The sequence below is a fragment of the Oryzias melastigma genome, linkage group LG10, assembly GCF_002922805.2.
Source record: "Oryzias melastigma strain HK-1 linkage group LG10, ASM292280v2, whole genome shotgun sequence".
NCBI classification, from domain to species: domain Eukaryota; kingdom Metazoa; phylum Chordata; class Actinopteri; order Beloniformes; family Adrianichthyidae; genus Oryzias; species Oryzias melastigma.
In genome coordinates this window covers 2,834,143-2,853,249 of record NC_050521.1, presented here as the reverse complement: position 1 = coordinate 2,853,249, position 19,107 = coordinate 2,834,143, and the positions used below count along the sequence as shown (strand labels likewise).

General features: G+C 41.7%; 1 protein-coding gene across 2 annotated transcripts; it reads right to left on the bottom strand.

The window, feature by feature from the left end:
- Positions 1 to 4: 4 nt before the first annotated feature.
- Positions 5 to 15,111, bottom strand: aga (aspartylglucosaminidase). Of its 2 annotated transcripts, none has more exons than XM_024262593.2 (9): positions 14,879 to 15,109; positions 11,979 to 12,132; positions 11,010 to 11,122; positions 9,032 to 9,144; positions 6,803 to 6,911; positions 5,749 to 5,824; positions 3,228 to 3,335; positions 1,989 to 2,122; positions 5 to 227 (listed from the first exon to the last, which is right to left on the bottom strand). In XM_024262593.2, the coding sequence occupies exons 1-9, from the start codon at positions 15,006 to 15,008 to the stop codon at positions 127 to 129; spliced, it is 1,038 nt and encodes a 345-aa protein (XP_024118361.1). In that variant the 5' UTR covers positions 15,009 to 15,109; the 3' UTR covers positions 5 to 126. The 2 variants fall into 2 exon arrangements, with proteins under 2 accessions (XP_024118361.1, XP_024118362.1); XM_024262594.2 differs by lacking the exon at positions 5 to 227 and adding an exon at positions 659 to 1,261 and having other exon boundaries at positions 14,879 to 15,111.
- Between the last annotated feature and the right edge of the window lie 3,996 nt (positions 15,112 to 19,107).

Genomic DNA, 19,107 nt, shown 5'->3' with positions numbered 1-19,107 from the left:
GAAAACAAAGAACAGGTAAAAAATCCAGAAGAAACTTTTACTCTGTTTAAAAAAGTTCACAGATTAACTGCAGATGCATGATGGGATGTGGAGTTCCTCGGAAGCTACGCCTGCAGTGGGACTTGTTTAAAAGCAGTCGACAGATTTGAGGACTGGGGCGTTGGACTCCAGGTTGGATACCATGAAGTGGAACTGGTTGAGTGTGGGGGCTTTGTTACACGCTGCACCTGAGAAGACCACAGTCATGCTTTCAGGAAATGATGCCGTTTCACTTTTTGCCTCAAGTTTCATTAGCAGGTTGACACTCCTCGCCACACTGCACATGTCATTACACTCTTTCATTTTCAATCTTGTGGAACAGGAAACAGTGTGCAGGAAGAAGCTGAAGTTGATTCTGGTTAAACAGACTTCACTGAGGCAGCAGCGATGGAGCGTGCGCCTCCTTAACTGCCTTCAGATGTGGAGCTGTTGCCATGTGAACAACAAATTTGGGGCTCAGAATTTGTTGAGGCTCTTCAGGAAAGAGCGGACGAGAAAAGCTCAAAATGAGAGGGTTGTTGCTCTGACAGTTCAGCCAAAAACGAAACTTCAGAAGCAGCTTTCATCTGAAACCAACACTTAGCTCAACACTTTTGCTTGGGAGCATCTTGTTTTTATCTTTTTTTTATTTTTCTTTGTCTAGCTCAGGGATCAGCAACCTTTAACAGTAAAAGATCCATTTGGACTCGTTTTCTACTGATCAAAAGTAGGAAGGAGCCTGTTACGTCCCTCCTTGGGAAGGAGGAAGAAATGTGCAACATAAAGAAAATAATTAAATAACCGGGCAGGGATAAGAATGAGACACAGTGTTTAATGGAGTGACGGGTGGCAGGAGTCACAACATAAGATAAATCAAACCACAAAACCCAAATGAATGAATACTAATAGCAAATTAGGATCTCAGGCTTTACAGCAACACCAAACAGTCAAACATAAGTATCACACCAAAACAAACTAAAGAAACCACCAGAGCAAAATTAACAGATACAACAAACTAAAGAGGGGGAAACCAGAAGCTAGAAGGCTTGGGCCAGGCAGACAGCAGGGGCAGGCTGAGAAACTAATTCCCCACTCAGGAATTCAGCCGCCCCTGGAGCAGAGCTTCCTGGGTTCTTTTAAGCTTCCCTCCCAGCTCAGGGATTGGTTGGGAGGGTGCCTCAATCAGCTCTTGTAGGAAGGGGGCGGAGTCAGCAGCAGTGGAGGAGCTGGACTTCTGCAGGAGCTGCATGGTGAAAACGGATAAAACAAACAAAGCACACACACACAAAACACCCACACGACCAGGGGTCGTAACAGAGCCGTATAGTCTTACTTTTTGGAAATTCATGACCCTTTTTTTTATAATAAATATAAATTATGAATTTTTATGAATATGAATGTCTATTTGTTGGCACGAACAACAGCAAATATATAAAAAGAATGATGCGTTTCTCAAAATGTGATTTTTTTTTCTTCTTATTTTCAAAATAAAAGATGCTCTGTCCCAAACAGGATCATCTCAGTGCAGCTCTGAACAGCTAGTAACCATTGCTGTTCAGCATAAGATAATATTTGCTTTTATCTCATAAAAGATCAAACTTTTTACCAAAGTTTTGCTTTGCATATAAAATCTGTTCATTCTGGAGGTAGAGTTGATCAAACAAGACGTCTTCAGGTCAACAGGATGTAAAAACCTACGTAGTTTATCATCTATGTGAACCTCAGACATCAATTTATACTTTTAACTAATATAAATTAAATAAATGATAATTAAGTAATCCTTACTATAATCCTTACTTTTTCCCTCTTTGTCTTCAGCAGTCTTACACTGCTGGGTTTTGTTATTTTAGTTTGGGGTTGGACCATGGAATTGGAATGGGGTCAGATGAGTGGTGGGTCAGTGTTTGTGTGGTCCCCTATGGATGGGTGTTTGTTTCCCAGAGAGTGTGTGTTTGACCTTGAATTCTCACCATAATGGCCTGTAGTGTTGGCACATATTATGGCTCCAAAAAAGTCGGGATAATGTTTCTTGATTCTGGAAATGGCAGTCTTGCAGGCCTCCGAGGGATCTGTCCCGGCCCTCATCAGCTCCACGGCCAAGTAACTGTTGGCAGAAGACACGAGAGCTGAGGAGGCCACCGACCGTGATCAGGAATACCACGGAAAAACACAAGATGAGTTCACAAGCGTAGAAAAGCAGAAGAATAGCAGATATATCTCACTATAAACGTTACTGCTCCCATTACCTCCACTAGCCTGAGACCAGTTCTGTCAAAGAAGAGCACAGACTGCAGCTGTATGCCGAGTCCCAGCTGAAATATTCTCCTCTGACAGGAATTTATTCACAAACATATTTTAAACCCTAAAAATGTTTGATGTTTTCTCTACACACACATAAATAGTTCTTGGAAATGATAAATAGCTTCTGATCAGAAATCCAGACAGATCAGAGCCAAACCCGCATCAGAACCTACGGGGATGCTTGTTGTTGATTTCCTATAATGTCAAACGGACCAACGTTTAAATCTTTACTGAAAACAAAACACAAAATCTCTGCTGTCATCCAGTTACACACATCGCTGCTACTTGACCATAGTTTCAAACATAAAACCATCTCAGAGGAGACCAGCCAGAGCTTCTCCTTCTTAGAGCCTGAGAGACAATCGAGAATTGATGTAAATCTAACTGAGCAGGAGGGCTGTGTGCTCACCAACCCAGCCTGGATCAGGAACAAGCAAACAAACATTGTCCCAAAGCCTGAGAAGAAAACAGCTGCTGAGGCGAACGCTCTCTTCTTTGCTGAGGTGTACAGATGACAGTTTGGGGGCAGCACAGTCATGTCTCTTCTCAACTTTATGCTCTTGCAAACGTCTCAAATGTTGAATTTCTCTTAGCAGCTTCTGCCGTCAAGGACAGAAAAATTTGACAAAAAGTTCTATTTTTCAACAGAAGTCAGGAAAGGAGGATTTGAAGAGGGGGTGTGGCCTTAAGATTCACACGTTCATGCTGGGTAAGCCGTATGTGAGCGGCAGAGACTATTTTGGGTGCAGTGAATCCTCAGTGAGAGAATCTAGAGTTTATAGTAAGGAGTTGCTGGAGTTTTTACATGAAAGTTTAAAGGTCTGGATATTTTTAACTCCAGCTCTGAACCTGCTGTGATCTGACACCTGATGATCCTCAGAAAGATGTGAGGAAGACAGCCACTTCACCTGGGCAGAAAGCGCATCATGAGGTCTCCATCCCCGGTTGCAGCTGCAGCTCCGGCTGAACTGTCTGCATAGGCGCCGGCTCCAACGATGGGGGAGTCCCCAACACGCCTGCACCACACCACAGCTCAGTTACTTCAACACACAAACAATGCTCAAACAAGCCAAGACATTGTTCATGAACACAGGTAGGATCTCTGTCAGCACTGATATTATTCAAGGAATTCTTTAGAAACTTGTGGTTGAACATGATCCTCCTCATTTACAGAGGAAACTACAGCTGAATCATCAGAGAGGAAGTCAATACGGTCCACAAGAACCGTCCTGGTCTGTGGAAAGAAACTCTTAAATAGGGACAGTGTTGTGTGATCTGAGTTTAGATTGTAACCAGTGTCCTCCAGGCTGAGGATGAAGACCTTGTTCTTAGCATTCAGTTCAAAGCAGCATCTCTGATAGAATGGGGCTTGAGTGGGTTTTGCTCTAAGATCTTTCTAAGCCTGGAGGATCTTCTAGATCAGGGGTCTGTAACCTGAGGCCCCAGAGCCACATGTGGCTCTTTTATTCCTACGCTGTTGCTCTTTGGTTTTGAAGAAAAAGTTGTTTTGGTTTATTTGTTTTAGTTAACAAATTTAGGTTATCTTTGCTTATATTTTCTATGTAGACATTCAAACTGGATTCTGTATCTATTTTTATATTCCATACTTACCGTATTTTCCAGAGTACAATTTACCATTTTTTTTCATAGATAAGTAGGCTCATATATTTATTTTCCCACTAAAAACCGGCTTTGAGAATTACATTTGGCGCACGTCAAAAGAGGCAGCAGACATGAATTTGATGCATGAATCGCATTTGGTTTGAATTCAATGTTATGGCAAATTTGTTTATAAATGTTGGACTTTTCTCTTAAAAGTGCGACTTATACTCTGGAGCGATTTATATACGTTTTTTTCTTCTTTATTATGCTTTTTTAGGCTCCTGCGACTTATACGCAAGAGTGACATAATCTGGAAAATACAGTAAGTGAAAAAATAAAATGGAAAAGGGAGTATCGGAGTCTTAATATTAAAAAAATGTCATGTTTGACTTCTTCAAGTAGATCTGCTCCAACAGAAGGATTCTTTTTTACACAAGGAGTATTTATTTTGAAAGAGACTTGTATGTGATGCAGAAACTATACTTCTGTGTTTACACGTATTGGTCATGTCTAACCAACAGATATGCAGCTTCCCTGTTAAAACCATAAAAACACATTTATGCCTTGTTTTACATCCAGATTCCACCCTAATCCCTTAAGGTGGATGGGAAAAGTTCTTCTTTCTGAAAGTCTCTCAAAGTTTGCGGCCCTCATTTGCAGTCCAGCCCTCACACCAAACCGTTTTCAGACGGATTCCTTTATTTGCTGTTTGCTTGGTGAGCCTCTGAACACTGACCCATGAATGATTCAGGCAGAAAAACCAGGAAGAAGTACCAACTGAAGACAATCAGATCCAAGAAGGAAAACCTTTGAAAAGGTTGGCCAGCTCACAATGACTGGAGACCGTTCTCTATGAGAAGACATGAACCTTTCCAGAACCAAGAGTTGGTGATGGTGGAAACACTTCAGTGGTGGAGGGCATGCTTCCCCTCTGGACTTCAGGGTGTCAGCAGCTGCTCTGACATTCTGATGAATGACGTTCACATGAATCCAGAGCCATAAACTGGGATGAGGAGTCTCAGTTGGGGGCGGGACCAGTTGCTCTGACTTTTTGAAGATAGTCCTCATGGAGCTCCTAGTGGTAAAGTCTGAGCCCTTTGAGTGTGATGCTCATACAATCAAAACCAGCTTCAGTTTACGAGCAGACTATTAAACCTGAAATGCAGAACGTCACACTCAGTGAGATTCCATCTTTCAGGCGCTTGGAGGACAAAGTTTGCAAATGAAATATCCTCCCCGCTTGTCTTTTATGAAGACAATCATATTGTGTTGACCCTCTCTGACTGATAAGACAGAAACAGACTGATAAGATGCTGCGTTTAATGTCGTTGACACGCTCTGCTTTCTGGCTTATCTTCATCGTCCTTCACTCCTGCGCTTGTGCCACTCTTCAGTCTTTCATTAGTTACACAGAATCTGCTACAAGGACGTTCACTGATATGAAACAGTGAACATGTGATGACGTCCTTCAGAGAAACTTTTACCTTTGATCTCATTATTACAACAAGCACATCCCAGCACTTTTAGGCTTCGTTTGGAGGAAGTTCAAGTGGCAGCGCTCCGATTCCTTATCAGTATGTAAATGCAACACATCCAAGTCCTCCCTGATGTTTTCTCATTAAATACACTGTTCTCTGGTTCAGTCTGGAGCGTTTGTGCACAAAAAGCAAATGTAAATACAGAGAACATCAACAAATTCTAAATGTTAGTTACCAACTATCTCGTGGCATGTGTGTTCTACAGAGGACAGGAGCAAAGATGAGCGGGACAAGCTCTTATCAAACCACACTGGAGGAAAGCAAGGAAGAGGAACCATCATCTACACACCCTGGAACCTTGTGAGTGAGTCCGTTGGTTGACGTTCCAGCAGCAACGTGTCCGTCCTGGTCCAGAGCAACCATTCCTGGAGCAGAGAAACAAATCAGAGTCTTGGCTGAGCTCTGTGGTCATTGAGCTGATAAGTTTCATCTGCACACAACAACATGGCGGCCCTTTTGTTTCCATCTCTAACCCAGGGATCGGCAACCTTTAACAGTTCTACTGATCAGAACCTAGAAGGAGCCGCAACGTCACATTTTGTATTCTTTACATTTTTTTTATATAATAAATATAAATTATGCTTCTTAAGTGGCATTAAAAAACAGTAATATAAATATTTTCCCAACATGTGGGATTATTTTTTACATTTGACAGAAGCCCGTATGATTTCCTTTCAAAATAAAAGATGCCTTGTGGCAGACCGGATCTGGACAGCTTTAGATAATATGTGCTTAAACTAATAAAGGATCAGACTTTTTACCAAAGTTTTGCTTAGTATTTGAAATCTGTTTATTCTAAAGGAATCATAGAGCAAACAAGACTTTTTCAAGTCAGCACGGATGTAAAAAACTTTACATAGTTTATCTTCGAGGTGCATCTCAGCGATAAATGTATAAACGTAACTAATTTAAATAAAAACAATACTATTGTTTTATTTTTCTTTAACCAGAGAACGTGGAGCTGCAGGTTGCAGACCTGTGCACTGACAATACCTGTTTAATAGTTAGCAATAGCAGTCAGCGCTCACTTTCTCATTTAATGACGTTCCTCCATGAACTGTCTGGTAAAACTCAGTGTTGTTGTTAGGAGTTGTTTACACTGTTGTTTTACGCCAAGTGATTTTAAATACCTGACAAGCAACGCGGTGCGCCGTGTAAGTGATGTCCTAAAGCTTTGGAGCGTCGCTCCCCAGTAGTCCGCTTGATTAAACTCAAGCATGAAGGGGAGTGATCACAGCAGCCAAACACACCCAGTCAAATCACTGAGACACGTATCATGTGTCAGTGGATTCACTAAACTCAGAACTTCAGAGCTGACCGGGTACCTTGAATAGCTGACCCACCTATGGTATCATGGGATAGAGCATTTACGAGCCGTGCCCTGCTGCCCCGTGTCCCTGCACCCTCTGGCCTGTAGGGTCCACAGAACTTTAAAGGATCTGGGCTGACGTTCTGTTAATGTAAAAGAGGAGACACAGACGTTTTCATTTGGGTTACTTTAACAATGACAGCCTAACAGTGGAGAGCAAGCTATGTGCAGGCCGACTGCTTCGTTACCGTCGAGGTCTGTTACACAGAAATGAATGAAGCTCACGGCTCGACCTTCCACTGTCATGAACACATGTTTAATCTCTTGAATGAAACGTGAGAGAATTTTCAGAAAACAGTTAATAAAAAGACAGAAAAGCCATGTCAAGTGATCGAATAATCAGTCTCATCTTCATTCAAGGCAGTTTGAGATAGGCTCCAGCAACCCCATGATCCCATTGGGACCAAGCTGGCAAAGAAAAGAGGAGGATGGATGGATCCGGTTTGAGTTCAGAGTTGCATTCTCTCGCAACCCACATTCTGCACGGCGCTGAACACCACCCCCCGCCGAGACAGGGAAACCCTGCAGCTGGGGAGATCCACCAGTAGGATCTGGTTCACCTTCAGAGTCGCAATCGCTCTCTACCTGCAATCGGCGCAGCGCAGGAGATCGCCAAGACAGGAGAACATGTGACCCCTGTATGGTTCTCACATGATCACGCACAATTGCGTACGATTAGCAAATGAACTGCATATAAATTACGTACGTAGGACCTATGCATGAACTGCGTAATTTCCAACCGGCAAAAAATTTTGACCAGCTCAAAACCAAAATTCATGTAAACACATGTCAGCGGAGACTCCCACAGACATCTGGTCACATCAATTAATGAGGAACGCAAGCAAAACTTTACGTATATCACACATGCAATTTCCAAAAATCAGTGCAAAAATCACCCACGGTTCCTGTATGATTCACTTTTTGTGTGACGGTATATAAACCGGCCGATCTTTCACCCCCCAGTGTCTGCTGCCGTGTAAAATGCAGGGCGCGAGAGAATGCAACTCTGAATGCCCACTGGATCCTTCTCACGGATTTTCCCAGTTACGGCTTCCGCCAGGGTTCTCCTGTCTCAGAGAGTCCCCCCACCCCCACCCTCGTGTCACTTGGCGTCTCACAGCTGACTGGTGCAGAACAGGGGATCCGACTGTGTAACTAAAACACAGCATCATGAGGGCCCGCCGCGGCTGCTGTCCATGGTGCTGAAGCAATGAGGTTTCTGCTCAGTGCTCCGACTGTCAAAGTGACGTAATTTAGTGAATGGTAGGTTTATCTGATCGTGGTTTATTTGTAGCCTAAGTTTTCTGAGGTTTTCGTTACAGTGAAAGGCAGGCTGGGAGGGCTTTGCGATGGGACACAGAGCAGTACAGACTCAGAATGACAAACTGAACGGATTGGAGACCAAAGTCGATGCTCTGTTTGTCTGTGTGTATCGCTTCAAAGTCTCCTTTGGGAAGCTGGAAACTGTCTTGGAAGAAACCCCGAAAAATTGACCTGATCTGTGAATATTCCGCCATAAAGCGGCATCTGGACGGGCAGGCAGAAGCCGTGTCTGCCTGCTCCTAGATCATCTCTAATAAGGACTCCGATCCCAGGGCTCTGCTGAAGGTGCAATAAGCAGAGCCGGTTGGAAACCTGCATTCCTCCCTCTCCACGACTCTTTCCCGAGACTCAACGCCTTGGTGACTCTCTTTTCTTGCCCACCCCCCGGCTGTGCCGTAGAGCGCTGTGTGATGATGCACGGCCGCCACCAGGCTGGACGTGGGGGAGTCCGTTTGTTTGGACCTGTCGTCTATGCCGTTCTACTGTGACACAGATCAAAGATGCTTGATTTTTGACATCATTCCTGTTCCCTCCTCATGTGTGTTTTCTTTGTGATAAGCACCGCCAGATTTGCGTGGCTGCTCGCCACTAATGGGCAATATGCCTCGTATGTGTTGTCCAGCAGTTTCCCTTGGGATTAATAAAGTATGATTGACTGATTGATTGAGAAAATTTCAACCATAAATACACAACTTGTCCCACATTTGTTCGATTTTCTTACGTGGAACATGTGCAACATTTACGTGGCGGCAGTGTGGCCCGGCCTTCAGGGTGACTCCTACAGCACGCTCTTCAATTCCTTTTTTTGAATTGATCATTTCAAAGCTTCCTGTCAGGCAGGAGGAAATGCAGCTCAACACACACACACGTGCGCTCTTACCTTTCGATAATTAGGTTGGCAGTTTCCCCTCAGCCACTGTGAGAAAATACTCACAGACGTGTTGGTGCTCAGGTCTTCTGCTACAAAGCCCATGTTTTCAGCAAACACGGAGGCTGTGAAGAGAACAGAACCACTTGAAGGTCATGGTACACGTTAGGACCTCCCCAAGACTCAGTCAAAGCAAGACACAACCCCAGCTTTAGTCTCATGCTTCAAAAACAGAGACTCTTTAATTATAAGCTAAATTATTACAAATAATAATGTTTTCTGATTTCACAGCAGATATATTCATTGAAAGCACTTGAGCATCACTTCATTATTGTTGTATTCAGAGGATTATGATGAAACTTTGGCCCATCAGTAGTGCTGCCACAAACGATTATTTTAACAGTCGACTAATCACCGATTATTTTTTCCGATTAGTCGACTAATCGGGTCATGCACAAAGTTGATGTAAAACACAAATCTTAACCATCATTCACTTTAAACTAACTAAAAAATATATATATATATATATATATATATATATTCACACTAGCATCATTATAGATGAAATGTAAGCTGAATTTGGCCGCAAAAGATGCTAGTGACAATGGCTGAAGATGCTGATAGCCAACTAAAATATTAGTTAAAGGCCAAATTAGCCTAAAAAAAGCCTAAGTTAGCAAAGACAGCTAGCATGTAGCTGAATTAAAAACTCCAAAATAGCCTAAAAAACCTTAATAAATGCCAAAATAGTCCAATAAGCTAGCATAACACCATTATAACTTTCAACTTTACTACACTGACTCCATTTAATATAAAGTAACGACTAATCGACTATTAAATTAGTCGTCGACTATTTTAATAGTCGATTAGTCGTCGACTAATCGTGGCAGCCCTACCCATCAGCAGTAGCTAATGTTGGGATTAGCATCACAAAACTGTTTCTGAACTGCTACCTGAGATCTTTGAGCCTATTTCATTCTTTAAAAATCATTCAATGGGATTTCCTGCATTCTTCTTTACATTTTGTCTCACGGCTGAAGTGAAAATCAACATTACAAACCAAACTCAGCATAATCAAATGGGACAACCTGTAGAATCTGTGACTGACAAACGTTTGTCTCACATATGAAGATCGTTTCTCTACGTTTAATACAGTTTCACACAATAAGATTAGCAATAAAAAAGATTCAACTTGCTTTTGGTAGTGTTTCTGGAGAGTCCACATTCTGTCAAAATGTGACTGCTTTGTTTAATAGGTTGTATTTTTTGTTTCATGTCTTATCTGCCCATTCAAAAGAAAGCCTTTTTGTTGGTTCAGTCTTTGCCGTTTGCTTTATCCTCTTTGTTTAGGACACCAGCTTGGTTGGGTTTCATCTACAAAGTTGAGTTCTTTTGGATTTTAAGGAGATATAAAACTGTGTTTTATGTCTTTTGTTGCCAAGCATATTTTCTTATTCCAAAAAAAAAAAAAAATCTGTTTAGACATTTATCGGGTGTGTTTCAGATCGTCGTTGTTTTCTGAGAAAAACCTGTTTTCCCATCTCTGTTTAATGATGCTTGTTAAAGTTTTTCCTCTTGTTTGTTGGAGTTAACTGATAGAAAGTGGGTTAGTTTGAGTCTAATCTGGGTCACTTTTTAGGAGGTCATAATTTTGAACAGTTGATCATTAATGTCCTATTATGGTTTCTGCTGACAGCACACGCCCTGTAATAAAAGGACGGTTGTTGTTTTACTTCTGCCTGGTTTTGATTATTTCAGATTCAGGTTTCATTTATTGTCACATGCACAGCGTTCTCTGGCACATGACACTTCAGTACGACAAGAACAAAAGCAGGAAGACAACAGAAATGCACACACAGTTCAAGGTTGAGGGCAAAGCAGGCGTTAGAAAGCGCTCTTTACGTGGACGGGGGCAGATGGGTTACACGATTTCGCTGCCTGACCCCCCCCCCATATCTTTACTGCTCAGTCCTCTCATGGGCTGTCATACCTGACTCCCCCACCAGCAGGGTGTGGTCCGTGTGCTCCATCACAGCTCGTGCGACTCCAATGGCGTTTTTGATTCTCTTCAGGTCTGCCACGGCCCCCACCTCCATCGTGTTCCTGCTCAATGACACAAACAGTCGTGCTGGGCTCTGGAGGCGCTCTGCCAACTCCCCTTTTCCTGAAGTTTACAGGGCATGCTGGGAAACGCTGTTTTTGTTTACCAAGAACAAAATGAATTTCAATGATTATCAGAAGCCAAAAGGTTTCGCAGAAAGCATATGAAAGTGTCCTGAAGCTGGAGCCGCTCTGCTGACAGATCGTTGGACTGTGTGTGAAACACTGTCCACTGCTTTCAATGCATTCATGGTTATATGAGCAGAGAAAGTCAATTTTCCTGCAACTGAAAGAAGAAACATTCAATAAAGAAGCAGCAAACAGCTTCTCTTTTGTGGGGGGCTGACATTTACTTCACATTATAACTTCTGAGAGTGTAAATGTTAGTATTTAAGAACCTAATAATTGGCATGCTTTCAGATCCTAATGAGACTCTTGATTAGTACTTCAGTGGAGAAAGGCTTGAAGGAAAGGTCAGCCGGTTATGTGTGTAAATGTTAAAGATTGTTGGACGGCAGCAGCACAAAGTGTAGCAGGAGTAAAAAGGTGTAACTCTGCTGACAGCTGCAGCTGCTTAATTAGCATTTCAAGATCTGAGCAGCCTTCAAATAAATAAAAATAGCTTCTAATTTTACAAATCTTCATAACCTTTTTCTCACTTCATTTTTAGATAATATTTCACGCTTACATCAAACAGCCCTAAAGCATAACATCTGAAGAAAGACACAAACTTGTACAAAGATACTTCAAGGTCTTGAAAATGACAGCCAGATTTCACACACACATCAAAGCACACAGACCAAAAATACAAACTACAGCTCGCGGTTCACTGCAGAACAAGTGTTTCTTCTCCGTTTACCCGTTCATGATCATGGCGTCCAGCGTGGTCTCCCCGTTTTCGTCTGGACTCCCCCCGAAGCCCACGCTGCCATCGCATTGCTCCGCCTCACAGCGGGCGCAGCCCTGCTCCACCGCATCCAACACCGAGCCGCCGGACTGCAGGCAGCTCCACGCTGCAGACAAGGCCACACGAGCTCAGAGATCAGCCAACCTGGAGCCAACGCCCTGAAGCTGCTTCCACACTAGGACAGTCACACACAGACTCATGTGGATGAAACAAGCTGAAACCCACAAGAGTGGTATTGGATATCAAACTCCTGTCCTCAAAGCCCAGACGTTTTCCAACAGGCCTGCAGTTCTACCATCTCATTAGCAAAATACAGCTGATCCAGGTAATCCGCTGCAGGGAAGGCAAAAAACCAGTGGGGTGTTGGCCCTCAATCCCTGGAGTCCAACACCTCTGTATTCTCTGATAGTGGCCAGCCACCTGATAACAGTTCTTACTGATTCAGGAGCTGTTATTGTTTCCTCTCTTTGGTTTACGGCAGGGATATCAAACTCAATCACACAGGGGGCCAAAATCCAAAACACACCTTCGGTCGCGGGTCAAACAGGATAAACATTTATTGAACACTCTAAAACTACATTTTTAAAACTTTAGCATGATTATGATCTAGATATCTAGCATTACCTCTAATAATGCTAGTGTGAATGCTATAAGCTGAATTTGGCCGCAGAAGATGCTAAAATTGATAGATAAAAACACTGAAGCTGATAGCCAGCTAAAATATTAGCTAAATGCCAAAATAGCCTAAAAAACAAAGCAAAAATAAATGAATAAAACTTGGGTTAGCCAAAACAGCTAGCATGTAGCTGAAAAAATGGGTAAAACTTTAAAACATCTAAGTTAGAAATGAGTGCAAGATAACATTAATAACAATAAAATAAAATGATCCGGAGGGCCGGATGGAATTACCCATAGTGCCGGATTCGGCCCCCAGGCCTTGATTTTGACACATATGGTCTATGGCAAGACCGTCTGCCTTCATGGGGCGGCCGTGGTGCAGCGGTAGGATTGTCAACTCCTGAACAGAAGACTGCGAGTTCAATTCCCGCCTTACCCACTAATGTGTCGAAGTGTCTTTGTCCTTGATGGAAGGTTGGCGCCATTGTGTGACTGGGTGAATGGGACTGTGATTGTGAAGCTTATTGGGCCTTCAAGGAAGGTAGAAAATCACCATTTACTCTGAACTGAATCGCAGCAGAGTTAATCTGCAACAGAACCCGTTCTCAAGAGGATCAGAGTTCTTCTGTCTCAACCAGAGTTCAGGAGGAAACCAGTTGTGGTGCAGATCAAACCTGCCAGAGTAAATGTGCTCTGACAATCCAGAGCAGAACCCAAACAGTGATTCTGAGATGGACTCGTGTTTATATTCAATTGAAAGTGACAAACTCTGGTGAATGCTTAGACTTTAAAGGTAGATTTGTCACTGACACCCCCCCCAATCAGCATGCAGGGTTCAGATTACAAACCGACTGCAGTTTTCTCTGAATTCTGGATCATCCTCGTGTTTGTGGTTCTCTCATCAAACTCAGCATTCCCGTGGTTTCCTCATAAGTCAGCAGAACAGAGGCAGAGGTTAGCCTGCTGCTGTCAGCCGATTCTTCAACCCATCAAAGGAAAACAAGACCTGCAATGATCCAGGTTCACACTCCGCAGCTTCAAATATCTCCTTTCAGATGGGAACAGATCTTTTACTGTCCACTCCCGGACAAACGTGACAAATGAGGACGCTGGTGCACCAAAGGTAAGCTTTCAGTGAACTTTCTTCACCTTCAGGGCTGAGCTGATGCTTCACATATTTAGAATTTCTGTCTGCCTGTTTGGCTGAAAAACAACTTGGAGGATTAGTCATGTGTGGCACACAAACATTCACACGTCTTATTTGAAAGTGCCAGATGACTCCCCCAAGGGAATCGAACGGAGGAGGTGGTGGTGATATTCAAAATATCCTAAAAAAAAACCCCTAAAAGAGCCAAACCGGCTAGCTTGTAAATATTAGCCTAACAGCCTAAAAAATTTGAAAAAAGCCTAAATTTCCCAAAACAGCTAGCATGTGGCTGAAATATTAGCTAAACTCCAAAATAGCCTAAAAAATCTAGGTAAATACCAAAGCAGTCCAAAAAGCTATAAGAATGCTAATTTTCAAAACTTTAAAACCATAACTTTTTCACATAATTCTGAATAATAAAAAGAAGAAATATTAAATAACTTTCAATCTTTTACTCTCCATAAAAATATATTTTGTCAAAATTATACAAGTTAGAAATACAAGATAACATCGGGCCATTAATAAGAATAAAGATGATGATCTGGAGGTTCCGGATAGAATTACCTGGAGGGCCGGATCCGGCCCCGGGGCCTTGACTTTGACACATGTGATCTACAAGAATGTTTATTCTGACTAATAGAATGTATTAACTGTTTATTTCTCTATAGAGCGGGTACTTCCTGTTTGGACTGTGAGGGGGGAGGGATCACTCACTCCAGTTCTCATATACACTCAATGTACAATGACTGAAAACTTTTTAAGAAAGCTGTCAAAGCATTCCATCACCGGAGACAAATGCAGAAAATTCTGGGTCAGATGGTTCCAACCACTGCAGTCATGAAACAGTCTGATGCCACTGCATCTTAAAAACAGATCAGCTGACCTGAGAGGTCAAACTCCACCCCACCCTGAAGAACACAAATCACGTGCCAGAGGTCAGAGGCCAAACAGGGGGGTGGAAAGATCACGTGATGCTGTGCCTGCAGACAGACATCTCTGATGCAGGAGGACAGAACTCTGTGCACACAAAATTAAAATCAACCTTTTTTGCCCCGACAGACTGTCTTACACCGGGCTTCACACTCACCTGCAGCCGCGGCGCTTTTGAACGGCCAGGTGTTCACGACCAGGGGCAGCGATGCGCGTGCGTGAGGGAGAGACGCAGTAAAGGTGAGGACCAAGAAGCGCACGAACATCTTCAGCTGAAACACGAACATGAGGACTATCTTGTCTTCATGGTTCTGTCGAACAGAAAACTACAGGCAGCCGGCAGGGGAAGTCCACAGCTCACTTCCTTGTTGTGTCACGTGATAGGAGGAGGGGAAAAGGAGGCGCGGTTAAAGGAGAAGTAGGCGGTACTAAGATCAGAAACAGCACACCCTGCAGAAATAAAGTGTAAGTGGGAGTTTTTACTTTATTTATTTTACTGAAAAGATTGACATTTTTATATGATCCTTGTTTTTCTTGCTTTTTTCTCTCTGAACTCAAACAGAAGGTAATGTGGTTTTTTGTTAGAAAAAACAATCCCTTTCAAAATAAAAGGCAGTCTGTACCACAATCCACCATCTCAACACAGCAAAAAATTATTTTACAGTTTGTTCTACATCTCAGCCAGAAATTCAAATTAAATTGAATCAAAGCTAATTATGTGACTTTTTTAGCAATAAAACACACGCAGAATCCTAGAATCTGATAGAAAACAAATGAATAAATTCCATCTTTATAATCTGGCACGCCTTCAGTAGGACTTGTGGTGCTGACGGACCTCCATTTGATTTTCTGTGGTACATGTTCCCAAAAATGTAAACTATGAAGCCACACCACTTGATGGATTATTAGAAAATAATGCTGATTTAGTTTATGATTTAGTTTATTTTACTTTGCTACTTATTATTTACAGTTACTTTTTAAAATTAAACCTTTTTATTTTTCTTTAACCAAAGAGCCACATGTGTCTCAGAAGCCTCAGGTTGAATTGAATGAATTTATTGAATAAGGAGAGATATAAAAACATAGACATACTGTAAATAGCATTGTCATTCCCATATCATAATGCTTTTAGCCATAACTAGTTCGCAGCATTTGTCGTTAGCTGGGCCTTTTTTTATTACAAGTATGTGTAAAATGAGAATAAATTACCAGAAATAAAAAAGTAATTGTTTAAAAATTACATAAACCAGTTTAAACGACACAGGGACAGATCAAAAGGATGAAAAACACACATCAAATCAACCTGTTAAAACATGAGGACTGCTCTGCTGCTGATACAAACAAGACTTTGTTTTTTAAAAAGGCTAAAACAGGACACATATTCCAAATCAGTGGGGAGTGAGTTTCAAAGTCTTGTACCTTTAGCTGAGAGGACAGACTGAGCAAAACTTGTTTTCCAAAAGGGATTTTACAATTCTCTTGCAGACCTCTGATGTAAACAGACGGATGATTGGACATGGGGGTGGCTCACAACTCAGACACAAACTCCTGCTGCTCTGCAGAAACTATGTCCTAGAAAATGAAAGTCTAAAACGGCATAATTATAATAAGAAAAGACCACTAGGAAAAATGTTACAATAGATCAAAGATGATCGGCGTGCAGCTTTAACATTTTTTGGTATGTTTTTCATTGGTGGATGTAGCTCAGAGTTTGTACTGTTTAAACTTTTACTCTCATTAATAATACTGACTATATGAACACTTTGGAGTCTAACATCTAATAAATATGGGATTCATATAATCATTGTGTTTGTGCAAATACTCCACTGATACATGCAAAAATACTGTTCCCTTTTTTACAATTATTCTGATTATATTAAGTCTCTTAAACAAACATTCAACATGAATGGGAAAAAAGCCATAATCTATCAAAATATTGCAGAATCCTATTCAGGTTGTTTTTGTAATTTTTCTGTTTTTCTGTGCATTTGAGTGAAAATTTCACCCTCACCACATACCTAAAAACTCACCAAAATTTGCAACCCCAAAGTGTAGTCGATCAGCTGTGTCTAGGCCGCCCAGTCCGTAAAATCAACCTGAAGGCAATGTGTCCTGCACCGACACAGCTGAAAACTGCCTCCTCAAGGCACACCTCATGCCCAGCCAGAACCAGCACCCCTGCAAGTGCCCCAGCATCATGGGGCTTTGTTGTTCTCATAAATGAGGGGGACCAGGGGATCCTGTCGTTTGAGCCCAGACACTCTCAGAGGGAAAACAGAAAAGACCTCGGCGGTACTGGGAGGGATTCTAGGGACTAGAATACTTCCAGTTTGGTCAGAGGATGCTGGTGGAGGGTTCCTAGCGGATGGATTTTGAGTCTGTTTTAAAAATGCTTTTAGATCCTTTTTTATCTTTTTACTCCTTTTTTCTATGAATGTTTTATTGTTTTAATGAACTGGGTTTTAAATTTCTTGACATACTGTATCCGCTCATCTCCTGGTGGGTCTCGTAAGTCTGCCATCCTCATACACCTTTATGACGTGTTTATACACTCTTTACATTAACGAGGAAATGCTGGTTAGCCAAAAAAACACATTACCTGGACTTTACAAAATATAGAATAATGCTATGAAAGTAATTAACCACATGAAATCAAATGCTATGAATTCCTGTCTGTCCGGGTAGTTTCATGAAGAGAAGATTGAAGCATTCTGAACACAGAAGCACAATTCCTGCTAAAAGCAGATTGTTTGTGTATTTGAGTTAAGGGAGCAGCTACAGAAATGTACTTCTGAAAAATAGTCACAAAGGGCAGCTCATTTCAGCGAAACTAAATGTGTCACAAAACTCACTTTATCTGTGTGACATGGTCAATTTGTTCAGTGAACTCAATCTGTCAATTCAGAGAAAATAACAGCTGTCAACATTCTCACAGCTTCTGCACAATCACTTGTCTCAGTTTTTTAAAGAATTCAAGCAATTCTGTCCAAACACATAAGACATGTCAAAACTTTCAAAGAATGGATCTGCGACCTTTTTGTGATCAAGTCAGAGAAATGCCAGATGATGATGATGGACCTAAAAATATGGCTTCAGTCAACAACACTGAATTAATATTGAGACAGAGTATTGTTTTTATGTATTTTTAGATGGCATTTACAAATCCAAGTTTATTTTAATATCTCCCAATATCTGCCTCGGGTCTTTTTTTCAGAGCCACCGTCTCCAAACTAACAACAACTCTCACCACAGTCTTCTACTCTTTTCTTTTCACTCTTGACGACACTCTTTAGTCACACATCACCTGAAGCCTTCCTCAACCCGTTCCAACCTGCATGCAGAAACCTCTCCACCTCTTTCCAACACTGTTGTTCTGGACTCTTGACCCTAAGAACTTAAAGTCCTCCATGTTCTTCCCCTCTGCTCCCTGTAACCTCACCGTTCGTTCTACTTCAGTTTATCTCATTTACACAGACACTGTCTTCAATCCTCGCCTTTCCAGAACAAACCTCCACCTCTCTAGACGTTCCTCCACCTGCTCCCTGCTCTCAGTACAGATCACAATGTCATCTGCAAACATCATGATCCACAGAAATACAGAAATAGTAAATAATATAATGATTTTACTAATGTCACAAATCTAGAGCTTTGGCTACTTTGGGTGCATTACTCTAACATTGACAGAAACAGATTTGGTAACATACTGGATGAGGTACTGCAAAACACGCAGTATAATGTTGACAAAGATAGTTAGTACATGTGTTAACCTTGTAAGCAGTTTATTAATATGGCCTTTGTAGACAGTGGTCTCACTTTAGATGTTAATGAATCTAAGTAAGAATGGTAATAAACCTTATTTGGCTTATTGTGCTGATAAATGTCTTACTAACACCATATAAACACGTTAATGTTTGTTAATTTGTTGATGAAGCTTGTTAAGGAATCTTATTAAAAAGTGTCACCAAATTGGTAATTCAGATAATTAGACTTGATTGTTTGTTTCTATCTTTTACACTCAGACAGACTGTCTCTATTGGAGGAGATCCAGATTATCCCTAAACAGTAGAGAGTGTGCTTTGGGACAGACTATAACAGACATGTGGGTGAAGAAAACAGAAGTGATAACGACGTGATGGAGAAGTTTGGTGTCCATGACAGGACTGCAGACGGATGGAAAAGGAAGGAAATGGCAGAGGTGAAAATATTTTTCTTATACAGGCAGCAACAGACGGAAACACAGAGCAGAAACAATGAGCAAACTAGTTTATTACATCTTGGTGTGACGTTGTATTCTGAAAGACATCGAGAGTAGTGAGGAAGATGAGGAGAACAAGAGCAGAGCAGAGGACCAAGTGGTGGAAGAGTGCTGTGTGTCTTTTAGCAAAG